General features: G+C 38.8%; 1 protein-coding gene across 5 annotated transcripts in view; it reads right to left on the bottom strand.

Moving 5' to 3' along the window:
- Nucleotides 1–15641, bottom strand: part of klhl13 (kelch-like family member 13) — a 43698-nt gene that overhangs the window by 14163 nt on the left and 13894 nt on the right. For 3 of the 5 annotated variants that reach the window (XM_026182834.2, XM_026182835.2, XM_026182833.2), the window contains one exon: nt 1099–1240. In XM_026182834.2, coding sequence (XP_026038619.1) covers nt 1099–1240 — 142 coding nt within the window. Of the gene's footprint in view, nt 1–1098; nt 1241–7752; nt 7825–15641 lie in introns of all 5 variants that reach the window. The other 2 variants (XM_080307514.1, XM_026182832.2) reach the window with 1 other exon arrangement.

Raw genomic sequence — 15641 nt, forward strand, 5'->3', positions numbered from 1 at the left:
ATTTTTTTCTCTTGTTGGCATAGAAACCTGATGCAAAGTTACAGCTAAAAGGCACTACCTACACTAAACATGGGCAAACACACTTTAATTCATAAGTGGATATTGCACTTATTCACCCAACGCCTGATTTCACAACCTACCAGCTGACTACCACTTCTGATTATGGTTATGGCGGGTTGCACTAAGAATGTGCAAGCCAAAAACCGCCTTGAGGCGACAGTTACTGTGATTTGGCGCTATTTAATAAAACGAAATTGAATTAAGCAAAAAAAAAAAAAAACCTGTATAACACATACCGACTCACAACCCCTGCAATAATCAGTGGGCGGGTTTTTTGGTGGATGCTTCCAAATGCACCACCTAATTGAGACTAACAGATTCTATAATCAGGGTGTACGATCACATCAGGCTAGAAAAATCATTAGCATTCCCTTACTGTGCTGTGGCAGCAAAAGATTAATGAGCTGCAAAAGCAGCCAACGGCCATTCATTTTCAGTGAGAGCCGATGACGAAGGACAGTTATTGCTGTTGCAGCAAACAGCATGATGCCAGCACTCACTTGCACAACTTTAGGCTGATCTTCACTTTGCACCAATCAGCGGTGACATGCCAAAGCTGCCACCAACTGTAACATTTATGCAGCTTCCTGACTTTTTTTTTTTTGGGGGGGGGGGGGGGGGGGGGGGGGCGGTTGTGTATGTACAAGATGAGTGAGCTTTTGTTATATTTTTCATCAACAGTAAATCAGGTTGCGCTCACCCCTTACATCAAATTACATAGACACCAAATCCCAACTGTTTTGGATTATTACTGAAACACGAGACGAGATATTAAACTGTGCCCAGGAATCCATGGTATCAATTCCCTTATGTTGTGTGATACCGCAATGTTAACAGTTTTTAATCTTCAAAGAAATCCAATTAAAACAAATATTCAACATCTTGCTGGCCTGCAATCTGCAAACACCTGTGAGCAGAGCTATAGAAACTACTCACGAGATCGCCAAAGAAATGGTAAGGCCAAACATTAATGTTATTATCAGACGAAGGTGATATTTGACTCTACACTTTGTTTTCTCTATGTTTCTGCACTCTCACCTGAAGAACCACTGAGCTGTGCGTGTTGCTTGTGAAAAATCGAGTGTTTCCAGTCTTTGATGCCTGAAGGTGAGCAGAGATGCCCATATCACCATAGCCCAGAGCAACTTTCATGTGAGCGTCGTCGTCCTCCACGAGGGATCTAATAGGAAAAAGGAAATAAGTTTTTCTTTTTTTTTTTTCTTTTTTTAACTTCAAACGGGTAGCAAATGCACATTTCCCTCTAATTTTAGCTTCTGGAAAGTAGGACAGATGCATTTTCAAAGTGACACTGCTTAAGGACAACATTTTGCGCAATGCTGAAATTGTTAGACTGTCACCTAAAAGTTGTAGAACTGCAAGACTGAATCAGCGAGGGAAATTGTGGCAAAGGAAGTGAACGAGGTACAATGATCTTCCCGAAGCTCTAACCAACCAGACTCCAGCTCTAGGCCACTCCCGAGTCTTAAAAAGCTGCTCATGAATTCCATGAGAATATACTAATATGCAAGAAATGTTTCTCCATAATATCAGTAAAACATTGTGAAATACCCAAGGCTGACATTGCATCCGTTCTAACTTTTGTTAATTAGCACTTAAATGAACATGCAATGATATGCACTAAACATTCTGTGGAAAAAAAACAAGCTTTGAAATCCCAATGTCATATTCACAGCCTTCATTATCCTCTTTAGTTGTATAGATGAACAAGTTATAGGCACATATGTCTGTGTCACACCACCAGCACTAACATCAGCAGGATCTGGCATGAATATTCAACACGGTGCCAAAATGACCTCTGCCCTAATTTACATGAAATGTGATGTGGATATTTGCTGTAGCCACAGTATACGAGCCCTTTTGCCAGAACTGAAGATTTCCACTTAGGTGGATGTGGTATAACGGTTCAATCCCAAGCTCCTTCTGTCCACCTGTCAAAGTGACCTTGGACAAGAGGCTAAACTCCTAATTGGTCCCAGTGGTCAGGAAAGCACCGTGCCTGGTAGATTCCTGCCACCAGTGTGTGCTTGTGAACAAGACACAGACAGGATAATATCACTATATAAATGGAGACATACACCATTTCCCACAGTACACAGTCAATATTTAAATTATGAAGAGAAGCTCCCTGAATTGTCCCTGGATGATGAATAGATTTCATTCTGGACAACCTCTAGCACCTTCAATCTAGAGCCTCCATCATGTTAAAATGGCAAGAATATACATCTCAGTGAAATACACATGGACATAAAGTTTGCAAATGGATTCGCCACTGACAACTGCATCCTGTCTTCCAATACATTCAGCAGCAGCTCACCTTCCTTCCACTCCCCTCTTCTTTTCTTCGTGCAAGGTTTTTTAGTATTGCACATTTCTTACAAACACTGAAACCTCTGGAGGCCACGGAGTGTCACAAAACACATTATTACACCAAAATATTTGAAAAAGTAAGTGTGAAGGTGAAAGTGAAGCGCCTGGCTTCAAGTTGACATTGAAGGATTTTTCTGCAGTGCACAAAAAAAAATGAGCTAACTGCAATGGCTAAGTGATAAACAAACAAGAATACCGCCCGATGTAGACTTAGTGACACTTAAGCTGTTTTTTGACTCAAGCTGGATGCTGATGGGTATCACAGCTATGTAATGCATCATCTCTTGAAATTTAATGAGGAAATGAAAAGAAGAAAGCTTCTAATGAATTTAAATGAGCTGCGCAGCACTGAAAAAGATCATTAAATAGAAATAATGTGACTAATGGTGAAAGCATATTACATGTCCAGTGATTATTTCTCAGGTTTCAGAGCTTAGGGAGGGGAAAAAAGATAGGATACAAAATACTGCTAATGATGATTGAAGCAAATGAAAGTTTTGGGGCTTTTTTGTTGATGTTTTGCATAATGTCTGAGCCATTTATCCTTTCGTGGATCCTACACAGTAAGAGTCCTCTGGGAAATCTTGCAGCAGCCGTCTGTGAGAAAAAAGTCAGCGCCGTGGGAGCACGATAATTTAGCATTTTGTTATAATCTATGAATGTGTAAAAGGATGAAAATTCAGATACAACTACGACCTCGACATGTGATGTAATAGGGTGTAAAGTCCCTAACTGCTCCATAGAGGGTGAACATGGAAAGACGGCAAGTGTGACTCAGATCCCCAAGGCAGATACTCTCGGGATACGAGTACATTTTGTTCAGACAAAACTGACATTAGAGAATGAAGCTCATTTGGGTACAAGAGCTGTGGATCAAAAGAAGAACAATACTAACATTTGCTATCAAGCAACACAGCTCTATAGTGTATATCATAAGCAAATCATTTGGATTGCTTTTCTACTCCAAGTACCAAAAACAAAACAAACACAAAAACAAAACAAAAAACAGCTGACTTTGGCGTTAACAGTTCGCAAAAGAATCGGAAACACCTGTCTTGCATTTCTAGAAAAGCAAGAACATGATGACAATCCGACAATAAAAACAATGATGTGATTGAATAAGGGCAGTTGTTTTAATGGGAAAGAAACAAAACTTTCTTTGCCAAGTCTGCGTCCACAGTAGCCAATTAAAAATCTGTATTTCTAACACAGAATGAAAACTAGGCTTAAAATATTATTTCTATTCTCCATGCACTATATTGAGATGACATAAACAGCAATTAATGTGCAATTGGGGCCTCAAACAGTGTTAATTTTCAGACGAATACTGGCCTGGTTAGAAATCCTTTTTTTTTTTCACCCCACAAAAATGTCTGGCTCAGCATAGAAGTGAATTTGCGTCTTCAAACAGACCCCATAAGCAGGCAGCGCTTGTCAGATATACGAGACTAATGGAAGTAATTTGAAGTTCTTGTCTGGCTGAGCGCTTGATTTTTTAAAAATTTATTTATTTATTTTTTGTGGGTAGTGGAGTGGTTTTCCCATTTGTGAGTAAATGTTCCCTGTGCTTTGATGGGCTGTTATTCAACATCACTGAATAAAACATAGCTTTTACATGTTAATAAAAAGGCTGGGTGAGCCGCTGAGTGTCACGCTCTTCTTTCATATGTATGAAATTAAATTAATGGGGCATATTTAGGTGGAGGTAATATTTTAAAATTGCTTCACATTTAAACTGAAAAACAGTTTATGTCTGTCCCAATAACAGATAGATAAACATACACACAGAGGAGGGTGTACAGTTATTCTTTTTAAGTATACGGAAAACTACACACCCACAATGAATAATTAAAGAACGTTCTTGATATTGAGAGTCTCCTAAATATGTCTGTTTTCTACTTAGCAGCAATATTCATATAGCAACTCTGATCACAGCAAAAAGTGAGCTGCTCAGTCTAATAACCAATCATCTAGTCTTCAGATTTCCTCAGCATCTCTAACATGTCTGGTTTTTACTTAATCATAAATAAAGAAAACATAGTCCCAGCTGGTAAAGTAAGTTGGGAATATAACACTTGCCTCCGTCTGCATTACATGCATATCTATTTTAAGACTGATCTCATATAACGTTATGTACATCAGTAATAAGTAGGCAGAACATTGCTTATGTAAATTGTACATCCATTAAAGCTTTTGATGCAGGTCTATTATAGGAGTAATCAAGTGTGATGGTGTGTTCATCTGTTACATAAAGATTTGGTAGCACAACATGGTACATCTGATTAGAAGAAACGAGATAGTTAAAGCTAGGTATTTTGCTGTGATTCTAATTCTTCAGGACACTGAACATGTCATGAAAAAGAAAAACACTTTGATGACATCTCTTTTGTGGGGGGAAAGAAAAAGAACAGGGGAGAACTCGGGTTTTTAAATCTGCCATCTATTTGTATCATCTCCCCATGTCTGCATGGATTCTCTCTGGCTTCCTCCCACAGTCCACAGACATGCAATTAGTAGGGTTAGGTTAACTGGTGATTCTAAATTGCCCACAGGTGTGTGTGTGTGGCTGTCTGTGTTAGCCCTGGTGACCTGTCCAGGCTGTACCCTGCTCTCTCTGCTCACCATATGGCAGCTATAATAGGCTCCAACCACCCCCATCACCCTGAATTGGATAAGCAGAAGAAAATGGATGGGTGGGCTAAGGGGAAAACAGATGCAATTCACAGAAAGGATGTAATGAATGCTAAAAGGCCGAAATATTTATTCACACCTGCTTCTATCAAAGTTTGCTTTGATATTGGTACAGATTATACATGCATGCATGTTTAAACAATACTAGTGTTCTCCTATTTTTCTTATGTGGAAGCCAGTTTCTGCTGAATGGTCCGTGTACAAAGGGCTCCAGAGCGCTTGTGGTTTAGGTAGTAGAGTTGCTCCTACAGTCTATATGTCAAAGTATCCTTGGGAAAGATATTGAAGCTCAAATTGCCCCTGATCCATTCATCACAGTGTACATGTGTAAATTGATACAATAGTGATTAGGTATAGATAAAGGCACTGTAACAATGTATAGGTGATTGGGTGAATGAGAGTTGTAGCAGAAAAACCAAACTAGTTCCAGTCCATTTGCCATTCTTTTTCTAACTGTAACATCACAAACTTTAACACTAAACATACTAATTGAGTCAGACAAGCAGCAAAATCTGAGCACCGCAAAGTCTGACTTTGGGGTAAATTTGCTGGATTTGAGCTTTTGTACAGAAAACTGCCAAATTTTCTGTTATTATACAGATACTCACAGAGGCTCATTATCCGTTAATTGAGTACGTTTGATTAACAGTATCTTGTTGCTACTTACCCTCTTAAGCAGTCCCTATGGGGGGACTACTTGTTTTTTTGTTTTTTTTGTTTGGTTGTTGTTGTTTTACTTTTTAGAGACTATTCCAAAATTGAAAAAACAAAACAAAAAAAACAAAACACACCTCTCAGCAAAGGTAAGATTTGCATTAAAAACTGGATGCTGCAGCAAGGACTTCACTATAAAAATTATATTCTTACCATTATTAGTCAAGAACAGAGAGAACCATAACTATAAGGGATCAGCTTGCAGAGTCTCACTTCAAACCCTATGCAGCATTTACAGAACTGTGCAAAGACTCATATAGCATGGTTTTTCACAGGACTGCACATGAATGAGTCCACAAGTGCAACATGCATTGTTTTTTAAAACAGTGTCTTTATTTTTAAAAACATCACAGGCTGCAGGCTGGCGAATCACCTGCAATACCGCTCATTTGACCTGAATAACTGACCTCAAGCAATGTGACAGAACTGGTCTACTTTCACTGGCCGCAAACCATTTTGTCAACGTTAAAGACTGTATTAAGACAGTAGTTTTGATGGTTTTGACAAAGATCAAGATTGAAATGATAATAAAAAAGGGAAGATCACTCTCCTGAGTTACAATTAAAAAAAAAAGAAAAAGGATTCGCCATTTGAAATAAAATGCCATTTAAACACATACAGCATTTTTGCCTTTAGGTTTCAGAATAAGTAAATGGTGAATCATTAGATCGTTAACCTTGCACATATTAAAGAAACTCAGAAATGCATAATAATTACTGAACTCCACAACTAAAGACCCAACAAATCAAATGGTCACTTAAAAAAGATCTACACCATTAACTAAGTAAAATAAAATGCTCATTACTGGCCTGATTGCTGCTATTGTTATGCTTTACTCTGTGAGCAAATAAAGTATGTAAGCGAGCAGAGATTCATTAGTCTGCAAACACAGAATGGAAATTAAATGTCTGCTTGGGTATTGTAATGTTTTTGATGTACATTAGTGTGAAATGTAAATAGCCATCTTTCAGTAATTATTTTTATAGTAACTGTTGCACAGTAATTAACTTTACCAACAATTATAGATGCTGAATCTTTTTGCCGTGAAGGAAAACTGCACACAGGGCTGGAAATGCAGAATTATTAACGATGTGAGGCACAATTACTTTGGATCAGTTGGACGTGGGAAAAAAAAAAGGGTTTCAACTTGCTATACTATAAAAATGTCACTGAATGCTTTTGCTGCCTAATCTGGTTTAAAAGTCATTATTGTTCATCTTTAGACTCATTATTCGTGCTAATAAAAAATTAAAAAAGTTAGCTTAGGAGTTGTGGGCGGAAAACTTTCTCCTCTTTTCTTCACAGAGAAACTTTAGGCTCTGATAAGCCGAGCTGACCTCAAACTCACAAAAAGCTTCATCAGGCAGGCTTTTCTGTCACCTCACTTCGCTTCACATCTTTGCACTTTAACACACCACAAAGACTTCAGCAAACTAACATTCCTGTGTAGACTTTTTTGTGAAGACTCAAACGATTAGGCCAAAGACATTTGGGATATATGATGGATAAACATTAAGAGAAGGTCAGGGTGAATCTAATTGTTATTCCTTTCACATGCTGAACTGAGGAGCTGGTAGGAGGACCAATGAGGATACATAAACAGACAAAATAAGCACAAAAACACGGAGACCTCTACCACCACAGGAGGTAAGGAAAACTAGAAATATGAGATCTAGCTATATTACTACAGGTCTGTTACATATGAATGATTAAGAATTAAATACAGCACCATCTTTTAGATGACAATGAGAGAATGGAATTGGTAATAAGGTACATTTTACAAGGAGATGATAATGGACCATGTCTAGCAGGAACACCATTACCACGAAATACTGATGGCTTTAACAATAGTCACATTCACACTGACACAGAGCACAGGCGATGTACTGGTACATTTACCCCGTCAGGTGGTAAGTCGGACAGGCAGCGAGGAGAGAGTGGGTTGTCCAAACCACAAAGGAGTGTTGGTGGCTGCCGGAACGAAACAAAGAAGACAACAGCTACAGCATCCCACATAAAAGTTCTGCTCTTCCTCACAGACCAGAGAACGGAGTCTTGAATCTCTAGCTGCATCCCTGAGCAGTCTGAAGATACAAAGCTTTAGTGCACGCAGCACTGACCAACGCAAAAATAATATGTATATTATGTTGGATTTTTTTCTCTGATCTTGAATAAAAGTACTATTACATTCAAATAAATTCTACTAAGCTTCTATATTATATGCGTATATAACATTTGCACAATCACATACGAACTTTTTAAAACATAGCAATATATAACACTGTATTAATTGTGGCGTTGTGTTTGTATGAAAGATTATGCTCAATAAAAGCTGTCACAAGTTCAACGCTAAACTCATTTCACAGTTTAATACTCAGCAGGTCATGAAGCACATTCAGCCTTTGAACACGGAGGGTGGATGAATGCAAAACTGCTTATCAAACACTCAGTATCATACACTGTCACACATACTGCCGGGGTAATTTCATTAAAAGTCAGTGCCTCCCATCTGATTTTTTATTTATTTAATTATTTTTTTGTACAATAACTTGTATGTACTACATAAAGCCGTGCAAAATCTTGCCTTTGCTATGAAAATCTTGAAGTACACAGGATTGAGGGCAAACTTTTCATATTTTAAGCCACTGAACAAAGTTTTTTCATATAACCAACTTTAAGAACAAAAATCACAGGATACATCAACTTGAAAAACAAAACGTCATCAGTTTAAGGTTTTGCATAAAGAGTAAGAAAACCAAACATTGGTGTCGTGGATGTGAAAGAAATTTAAAAAGTGCACTTTGGCTAAACTTCAAGGGGTAACGTTACCATGTGGGATAGGTGGCTGTCAAAACAAATTATAGCATATCTACCGTCTCTCTCTTTTTTTTAACCTGCATTTTGATGCCTTGCTTATCTTCTGGCTGTGATTCATACCGTGTCAAAATAATTTTATAATTTAGTCATATTGTAAACGGTTGCAAATGTAGCTAACAGCCATGAAATGGAGAAACAAAACTGATGTTCCTTAGTTCTTTAAAATGCTGAAATTTGAGCTCACAGAAAGGCATAACTAACATGTGTACTTTGAGGGCCTGTAATGAAAAATATACTATTCATAATATAGCATGAAGGTAAAATTTTTACATTTTCTCCAATAAATACGCTTAAACAAAATCACAAGTTACTTGATCATGTATAGAATAACCCCCCTATTCCCTAGAAGTTGGTATTATATCAGAAGCCTTAATATATTCTAAGAAAACCATTTTATTTCATTTGACTTTAAAACATTTTAATACATGCATAATACTGACCACTTCACAAGCTGAGTGTGAAGTAATAGATTACAGATGATATAAATCCCTCTTTTAAAGTCAATAAAGAGATCTATCCTAGATTTTATGCATAGACAAAGTTGTTAAAATTACTATCAGGTAGTACCTTGAAATGCAGTTACCTTAGCAACTACATTGGCACATTGATAACAATTCAGTTAAAGAATCTGTATAATGGTGGTACAGATGAAAGCCTTTGTTCAGGTCTTTCCTCAACCACTAGAAAATGTACTTCTAACTACAACGACAAGTGCAAAATATGTGATGCTATACAATCCATTTTAATATCAGTGAGATTTGCATGAACAGGAATGTTGCCTTAATTTTCAGCGAGCCGGAGGAGGAAGCTGAAGGGTTGAAAAGAAGTAATAAGGGAAAGGGTGGCAGCCTATCCAGTCCCTTCATGTCAGTGGAAAGCTTAAACACATCCTTACACCACTGACAGTTCAGGAAGCTAAAGTCAACTTGGCTTTCTCCTGGAATGACAGCAGAAGGGTCTTAAAAGATTAATGAGTATGGCTTTACTGCCTCGTCATGTTTAGCCTTGCATCGATAGGAACTTTATTAATCTCATCTGTTTTAGGTTCTTTGACATTTGTGGGACCAACATCACATTTTCTGGAGACAGATGCTTTTAAATTTGTAATGCACCAGAAATTCTTTTCACACGTAATAAAAACAAAAACAGATCACTTTTTCTTTTTATTCAGCATTGCATGTTATATATATAAATGTTAACAAAAAAACTTGGTGTCTACGCGTGCCATCAGAAAAGGCTTTCCTGTGTCAGTTTCTGGACCCCGGTGCAAAGTAACCAGGGTAAAGGCTAAGTTAGCATTGCAGTCCTCGGTGCTCGTGTCAGATTTATTGTCAGATGCATTTATTTCCCCATTTGTTTGGCTGTTGACATTATTTTGAATCCTACTGTATAAATGTAATCATGGAGGCCACACAACTTGATTACATCAATAACTAATACACAGAATAGAGTGTGTCTTTATGAGGACATGGAGAGAAAAAACGGAGACACCAATCATAATGGCAGTGGAGGGCACTAAAATAGCGCAGCCATTGTGTCTAAACAGGAAAAAATAAAAGAGCTAAACAGGCTGGTGCGTTCAAGCATAATCAAAGGCATTCTGTTTCACGTCTTTGCCTCCGACAGACGGCTTTTCATGTCTGATTTCATTTTTTATTGAATGCTGAACTCATTCCCTGCTTTCACACTGGAGACTGGAATTACCAGTGCAGGTCCAGTTTTGAAGTTGTGAAACATCTATATCGTCTAGCAGGGAGGGGATCAAAAGTCTTTTGAAAAGTCTGAACTTGGGATTTTTCGATTCCGCAGGCACTTGATTTATTGGGATGTGTCTGTGATACCTGCCCACACTTTGCAGACTCACAAAAAAAGAAGAGAGAAAAAAAAGGAGAGATCTCTATTCTTAGGTTGGAGAAGCAAAAAGAAAGAATCATAGATAAAATTGGTGAGAAAAAAAAAACAGCATCATAATCTAAATGATCATGCTTTGGGGTGAGCCTCTCTCTTGTACAAAGAGATACAAAAACGTTAATATCTGATACCGATATGTAAATAATAATAACAAGTCCGTCAGTCTGACGCCTAAAATGCATTAATTACTGACAACAGTGGTAAAAGCTGAAACCTCTTAAAAGTAAGTGGAAGTTTTTCTGTGCCACCTTAAACTGTACTTAACTGCATCCTGTTTACTTTAGGTCTCAGTCACACATACCTGATGACTGGTCAGTGATCATCTGGCAAACAGAGGTTACAAGGGAAAGAAAAGAAAGAAGAAAGAAGTTCATTCTCAGACCTGTTTGTGAGTGGTCGAAGGAAAACGTTAGCGTGAAAGTGGTTGCAAAGAGGATACTGCACCAAAAACCTCTTTGTGATTGCTTTGTTAGCTAGCAGGTTGCCACAGTTACATGTAGATGTAGTTTGTGTGGAAGGCAACAACCTTTCTGCAAACACTTGCAAGCTACTCACCCAGCAGTACTGAAATTGTACAAGTACAACACAGATCAAAAAAACTTTTACCCTGAAGGTGAGCACTCTCGATTTCTGGTTTGCATCACACATTTTCAAGTTTCATTACAACTCAGAAAGTAAATAGTACAATCTATGCAAATCACAAACGACAAGAACATTGTCCAAAAGATCAAAGCAATCACAAAGAGGTTTTGAGTGTAGCACCCTTTTTGCAAAAAAATTTCACCTAGCAACAGCCAGCAACCAATCACCAACCTGTCAAGGAATACACACATTTTTCCCTGGAGATTACCTGGGGGTTAGTGTTTAGTCTCCAGGCCTGTGTGAGTCCACCTCTGACAAACTAAAGTGGCTGTAAATAGTTTAGAACAACTATGTGAAATAAAGGATAATGTAATGATTTGTAAATAATGTAGACCTACTGAAACGTGACAGTTTACTACAAACATCTCTTCTGAAACACAGGTCTCAAAATCCAAACTTACTGTCAGTGAAAAAGAAGACACCATGAAGTCCAAGTAACTCTCAGTCAGAGAGTTTTAGAAAAGCCATTTCTAAAACTTGGAGCACACCAGCCTCAATAATTATGAAATTGAAGAAGTTTGGGAGCACCTCGGCTCGTCATAAAGTTGGCAGTCTAACTCAGTGGTCAGTCAGAGTGAGATTCATAGGTCCTCTGAAGAGATACCTGCTGGAAGGATGGCCATGCCGATGGCACTTCATCAATCAGGCTTTTAAGGTAAAGTGGCTAGACAGAAGCCACTCGAGGAAAAAAGACATCTGACAGCCCAATTGGAATTTGTCAAACGGCATTTTCAAGGACTCCAAGAACATGAGAGAAAAGCTTCGGGTTTCATGGAAAAACTGAAGTCTTCCATCACAAGCTACTAAAGCTTGGGGTGGCTGCATCCTACTGCAGGAGTGTAGTGACCGAGGAGCTGCGTGAAAACTGTCAAATAGATACACAAAACCTGCTCCAGAGTGTACAGAAATGCTGATCCTGGCACCTATGGATGAGATTGCAAGAAGCTCTGCTTGTAATGTCCTGACAAGTACGAGGAGGGGCTTTGATCCATCTGTAATGTTGTAATTAACAATGAAGCTCTCTTATTTTAAGACAAGAGAAAATAATTACTATTAAGTGCGAGAGAGAAAGAGAAACCGAAAAGATATCCCCCCTCCTTCCCTCCAAGGACACATCCGTGGCAAACACGGCTCATGCATCATCTGTGGAAAGACTTGACGATGGCAGTTGAGAGATGCTGCCCTTCCAATCTGACAGAGCTTGAGAGGATCTATAAGGAAGAAGGGGATAAATTGTTCATGTTTGCAAAGCTTGTAGAGACTTACCCAAGAGCCCAAAGCTTTAAATGCTGCCAAAGGGACTTCCAAAAGTACCAAATTAAAAAGGCCTAAATAATTATGAAAATGAAAGACTTCAGTTTTTCCATTTTTAACAGATTTACGTATTCTTGTGTGACCGATGGGCAGAAAATTGCAATTTCATCCATTCAAGATTAAATCTACAAGATAAAAATGTGTCAAAGTGAAGGAGCTCACATACCTTCTGAATCCACTGTGCTTTGAGTGTGTGTGTGTGTGTGTGTGTGTGTGTGTGTGTGTGTGTGTGTGTGTGTGTACTCAACAAAAAGATCACAAGACTCCTACAGTCTGGCTGGTGCCCTCACAATACACTCTCTAGCAGCTGAATCCAAAGCGCTTGTGAAAATAGAAAGGCACAAGACAAGGTGACAAAGTGCACGGAGAGAAACAAAACAGGGACGACTGGGTGAGCACCTCTGAAGCTAAGTGAGTGGAGTCAGGAGGAAAATCCATTTGTCTTTAGTAAACAGACACCTATAGTGAAGCGTCACTCTCAATCACTGAGAATAGCAATGCAATAATGCTATGTCCTCAGCAGCTCCTATTCATGAAAAAAAATAAAGAGTACAGTACAACGATCAAACACTACATCACATCAATCATCAAGAGAAAACACCACAAGTTTACAGACTCAACAGATTTGGCCTTTATCCATCCATTCTCTCCCACTCATCCTTATCAAGGTCATATGGGGGGGGGGCTATCCTAGCTACCTTAGGGCGAGACATGAATTACACTCCGGACAGGTCGGCAATCTGATGCAGGGCTAACACAGAGAGACAGACAACTGAATTCCAACTCAGAACCTTCTTGGTGTGAGGCAACAGTGCTAACCACCAAGCCACCATGCTGCCGCAGCTAAAAAAAAAAAAGCCCTGTAGCTGGGAAAATGCAACCCAACCTACAGCATCAGCCTAGACATATGAATGTCTTAATCCCCGCACACACGCGTGCTTCAATTTAGCTGCTGCACATTTCTCAGCATCTCTATGTTTCCCTCAGCAAAAACACGCTTTCTTCTTCAACTAACCTGAAAACTCTAGGTGCAGCTTTTGTTTCGCTTCCTGCACCACACACACACAGACCCGCAAAACAAGAAACAGTGGGGAAGAGAAAAGGAGGAAGTGTTACAGTCTTTAAAATTCTCCTCTCATACCATCTCTTTCCATCAAACAGACCTCGGTGCATCCAAAGTGTGACAGCGGGTCTGTTGGATAGACTGCAATAAGAAAATGTGTTCACAGTGAAAACAGAGATTTTAATGAAGTTATTGTGCAGACAATTTTCCACCCCTTTTTGGTCAAGAGTTACCCTAGAAAAGGAAGAGATCACTCAGTTCTTTTCAGATACCTGTGTCTAGATGTGTCAGACAAATTGCATTTGCTCTGTTGATTCAGATGAAAATTGGCACTTCCCTAATTAAAACGAAGCCTTCTGAATCAATATTCACAATGCACTGGTCACACAGTCAACAGTTATCCTTTTAATTGCTGGCAATCACAAATGGAAGCCTTATTTAAAATAGTATGTAATTAACCTGTTGGTTTTAATTAAAAACAGAAAAACTAATGAATGCAAAGGAAAATATTAAGCTTTGGGCCCGCTGATATTTTAAGTGCATGGTTGGGGCTCTCTCTGTCTAGGACAAACTATCCATGATCTCCAGATAATTGCCCGAATCGCAGCTAATAATCAGTCTCCATATGCTTTAATGAGCCTGCAATTACACCTTATAATCAAAGAGCACTTTGAGGTCAAAGTTCCATGAATACAACTGAAACTGAACTTTATCTGAATTTCAGGAAAAAAAGAAAAAGAAGAAAAAAAGTTTCAGCCTACACCGCAAATCGCTAAGTCAAGAAAGCTTCCCACGGTGTTTGCTCATAGGTGGAACAATCTGTCAGCATGTAACAAATGTTAAATCAACCCGAAGGACGTTGTTAGAGGTAACATGACCCAGCAAGGCCTGCTGTATGTAAGTCAAAAGAACAACTACAGTGCTCTACCCGGGGCACTAACTTGCCCTGGGTAGAGCAGTAATTAAGCAGAGGCATAACTTTGCATACAAAGGGGTTTAATCTTTCAATATCCAGAAAGGGACGCATGATTAATTGTAGATCCTGCCACAATTGTATAGGTCAGCAATGTTTATTTCTATTTTTAATTCCCCTGACTGTCCCAATGTGGTATCGTCTCTCTTCCATTAAACCAATTATATTCTTTCAATGTGAAAACTATCCAAGTAGAACAGAATGTACTTGGGAGGGAGTTTTTTCTGGGAGTGAATGGAGAAAACTTGCAGCTCTTATGGAAAAAGAAAAGAAACAAAGGTGCAAATATAGTGACAAAGAGTAAGGTAGCTCTGACTGACCCTCTGACAAGAGTCAAGAATCAGATTTTTCTTTCGGGAATCTATTGTTGGCTCTGCTGGATTTGCTTTCCAATCCAGTCCTTAAACCTGAAATAACACTTTCTTTTTTGCACAAATGTTCTCTCTGGGCTCGACAGCTGTTCTGATTTTTCTAGTCGTCCTCCCCAGTCTTTAAGGCAACTGTACTATTCTTCATTTTACAAGTCACTGTTTTAGTTTTGGGATTATAAAAAGATTTTCCTCTCTCGCTGCACTGTGTTCTGACAGACAGTAGCACTGTGAGTCTGATGTTATCCACCTAATAAGGGAGTTCAATTTGGTTACTGCAATGCATTTTTTTTTTTTTTATTCTTGCCAGATTAGATACCTACTTAGAGGTGAACTGTTTGGTGAAAGTACACCCAACTTCATCTTATCTTTGAGTAGGTGTGTGCATGTATGCGTGTGTGCATGTGTGTGTGTGTGTGTTAGATGAGCGCAGATATGACAGTTTCACCTGACTGAACTCAGTTGATGCTCTGCCAGCCAGACTGCCTGTGCCTCTCCTCTGGCCTTTCAATGAAAATAAATGATCCCTGGGTGGCTGTTTCTTTTTCTACAAAATGGCCACAAGTCAGCGGGAACTTAATGTCCGCTCCAAAGGGAAGGGAAATTAAAAGCTCAGAGACAATTTTCTAAAGTTCTTAAT

Source organism: Astatotilapia calliptera, chromosome 10 (assembly GCF_964374335.1).
Source record: "Astatotilapia calliptera chromosome 10, fAstCal68.1, whole genome shotgun sequence".
Lineage (NCBI taxonomy): Eukaryota > Metazoa > Chordata > Actinopteri > Cichliformes > Cichlidae > Astatotilapia > Astatotilapia calliptera.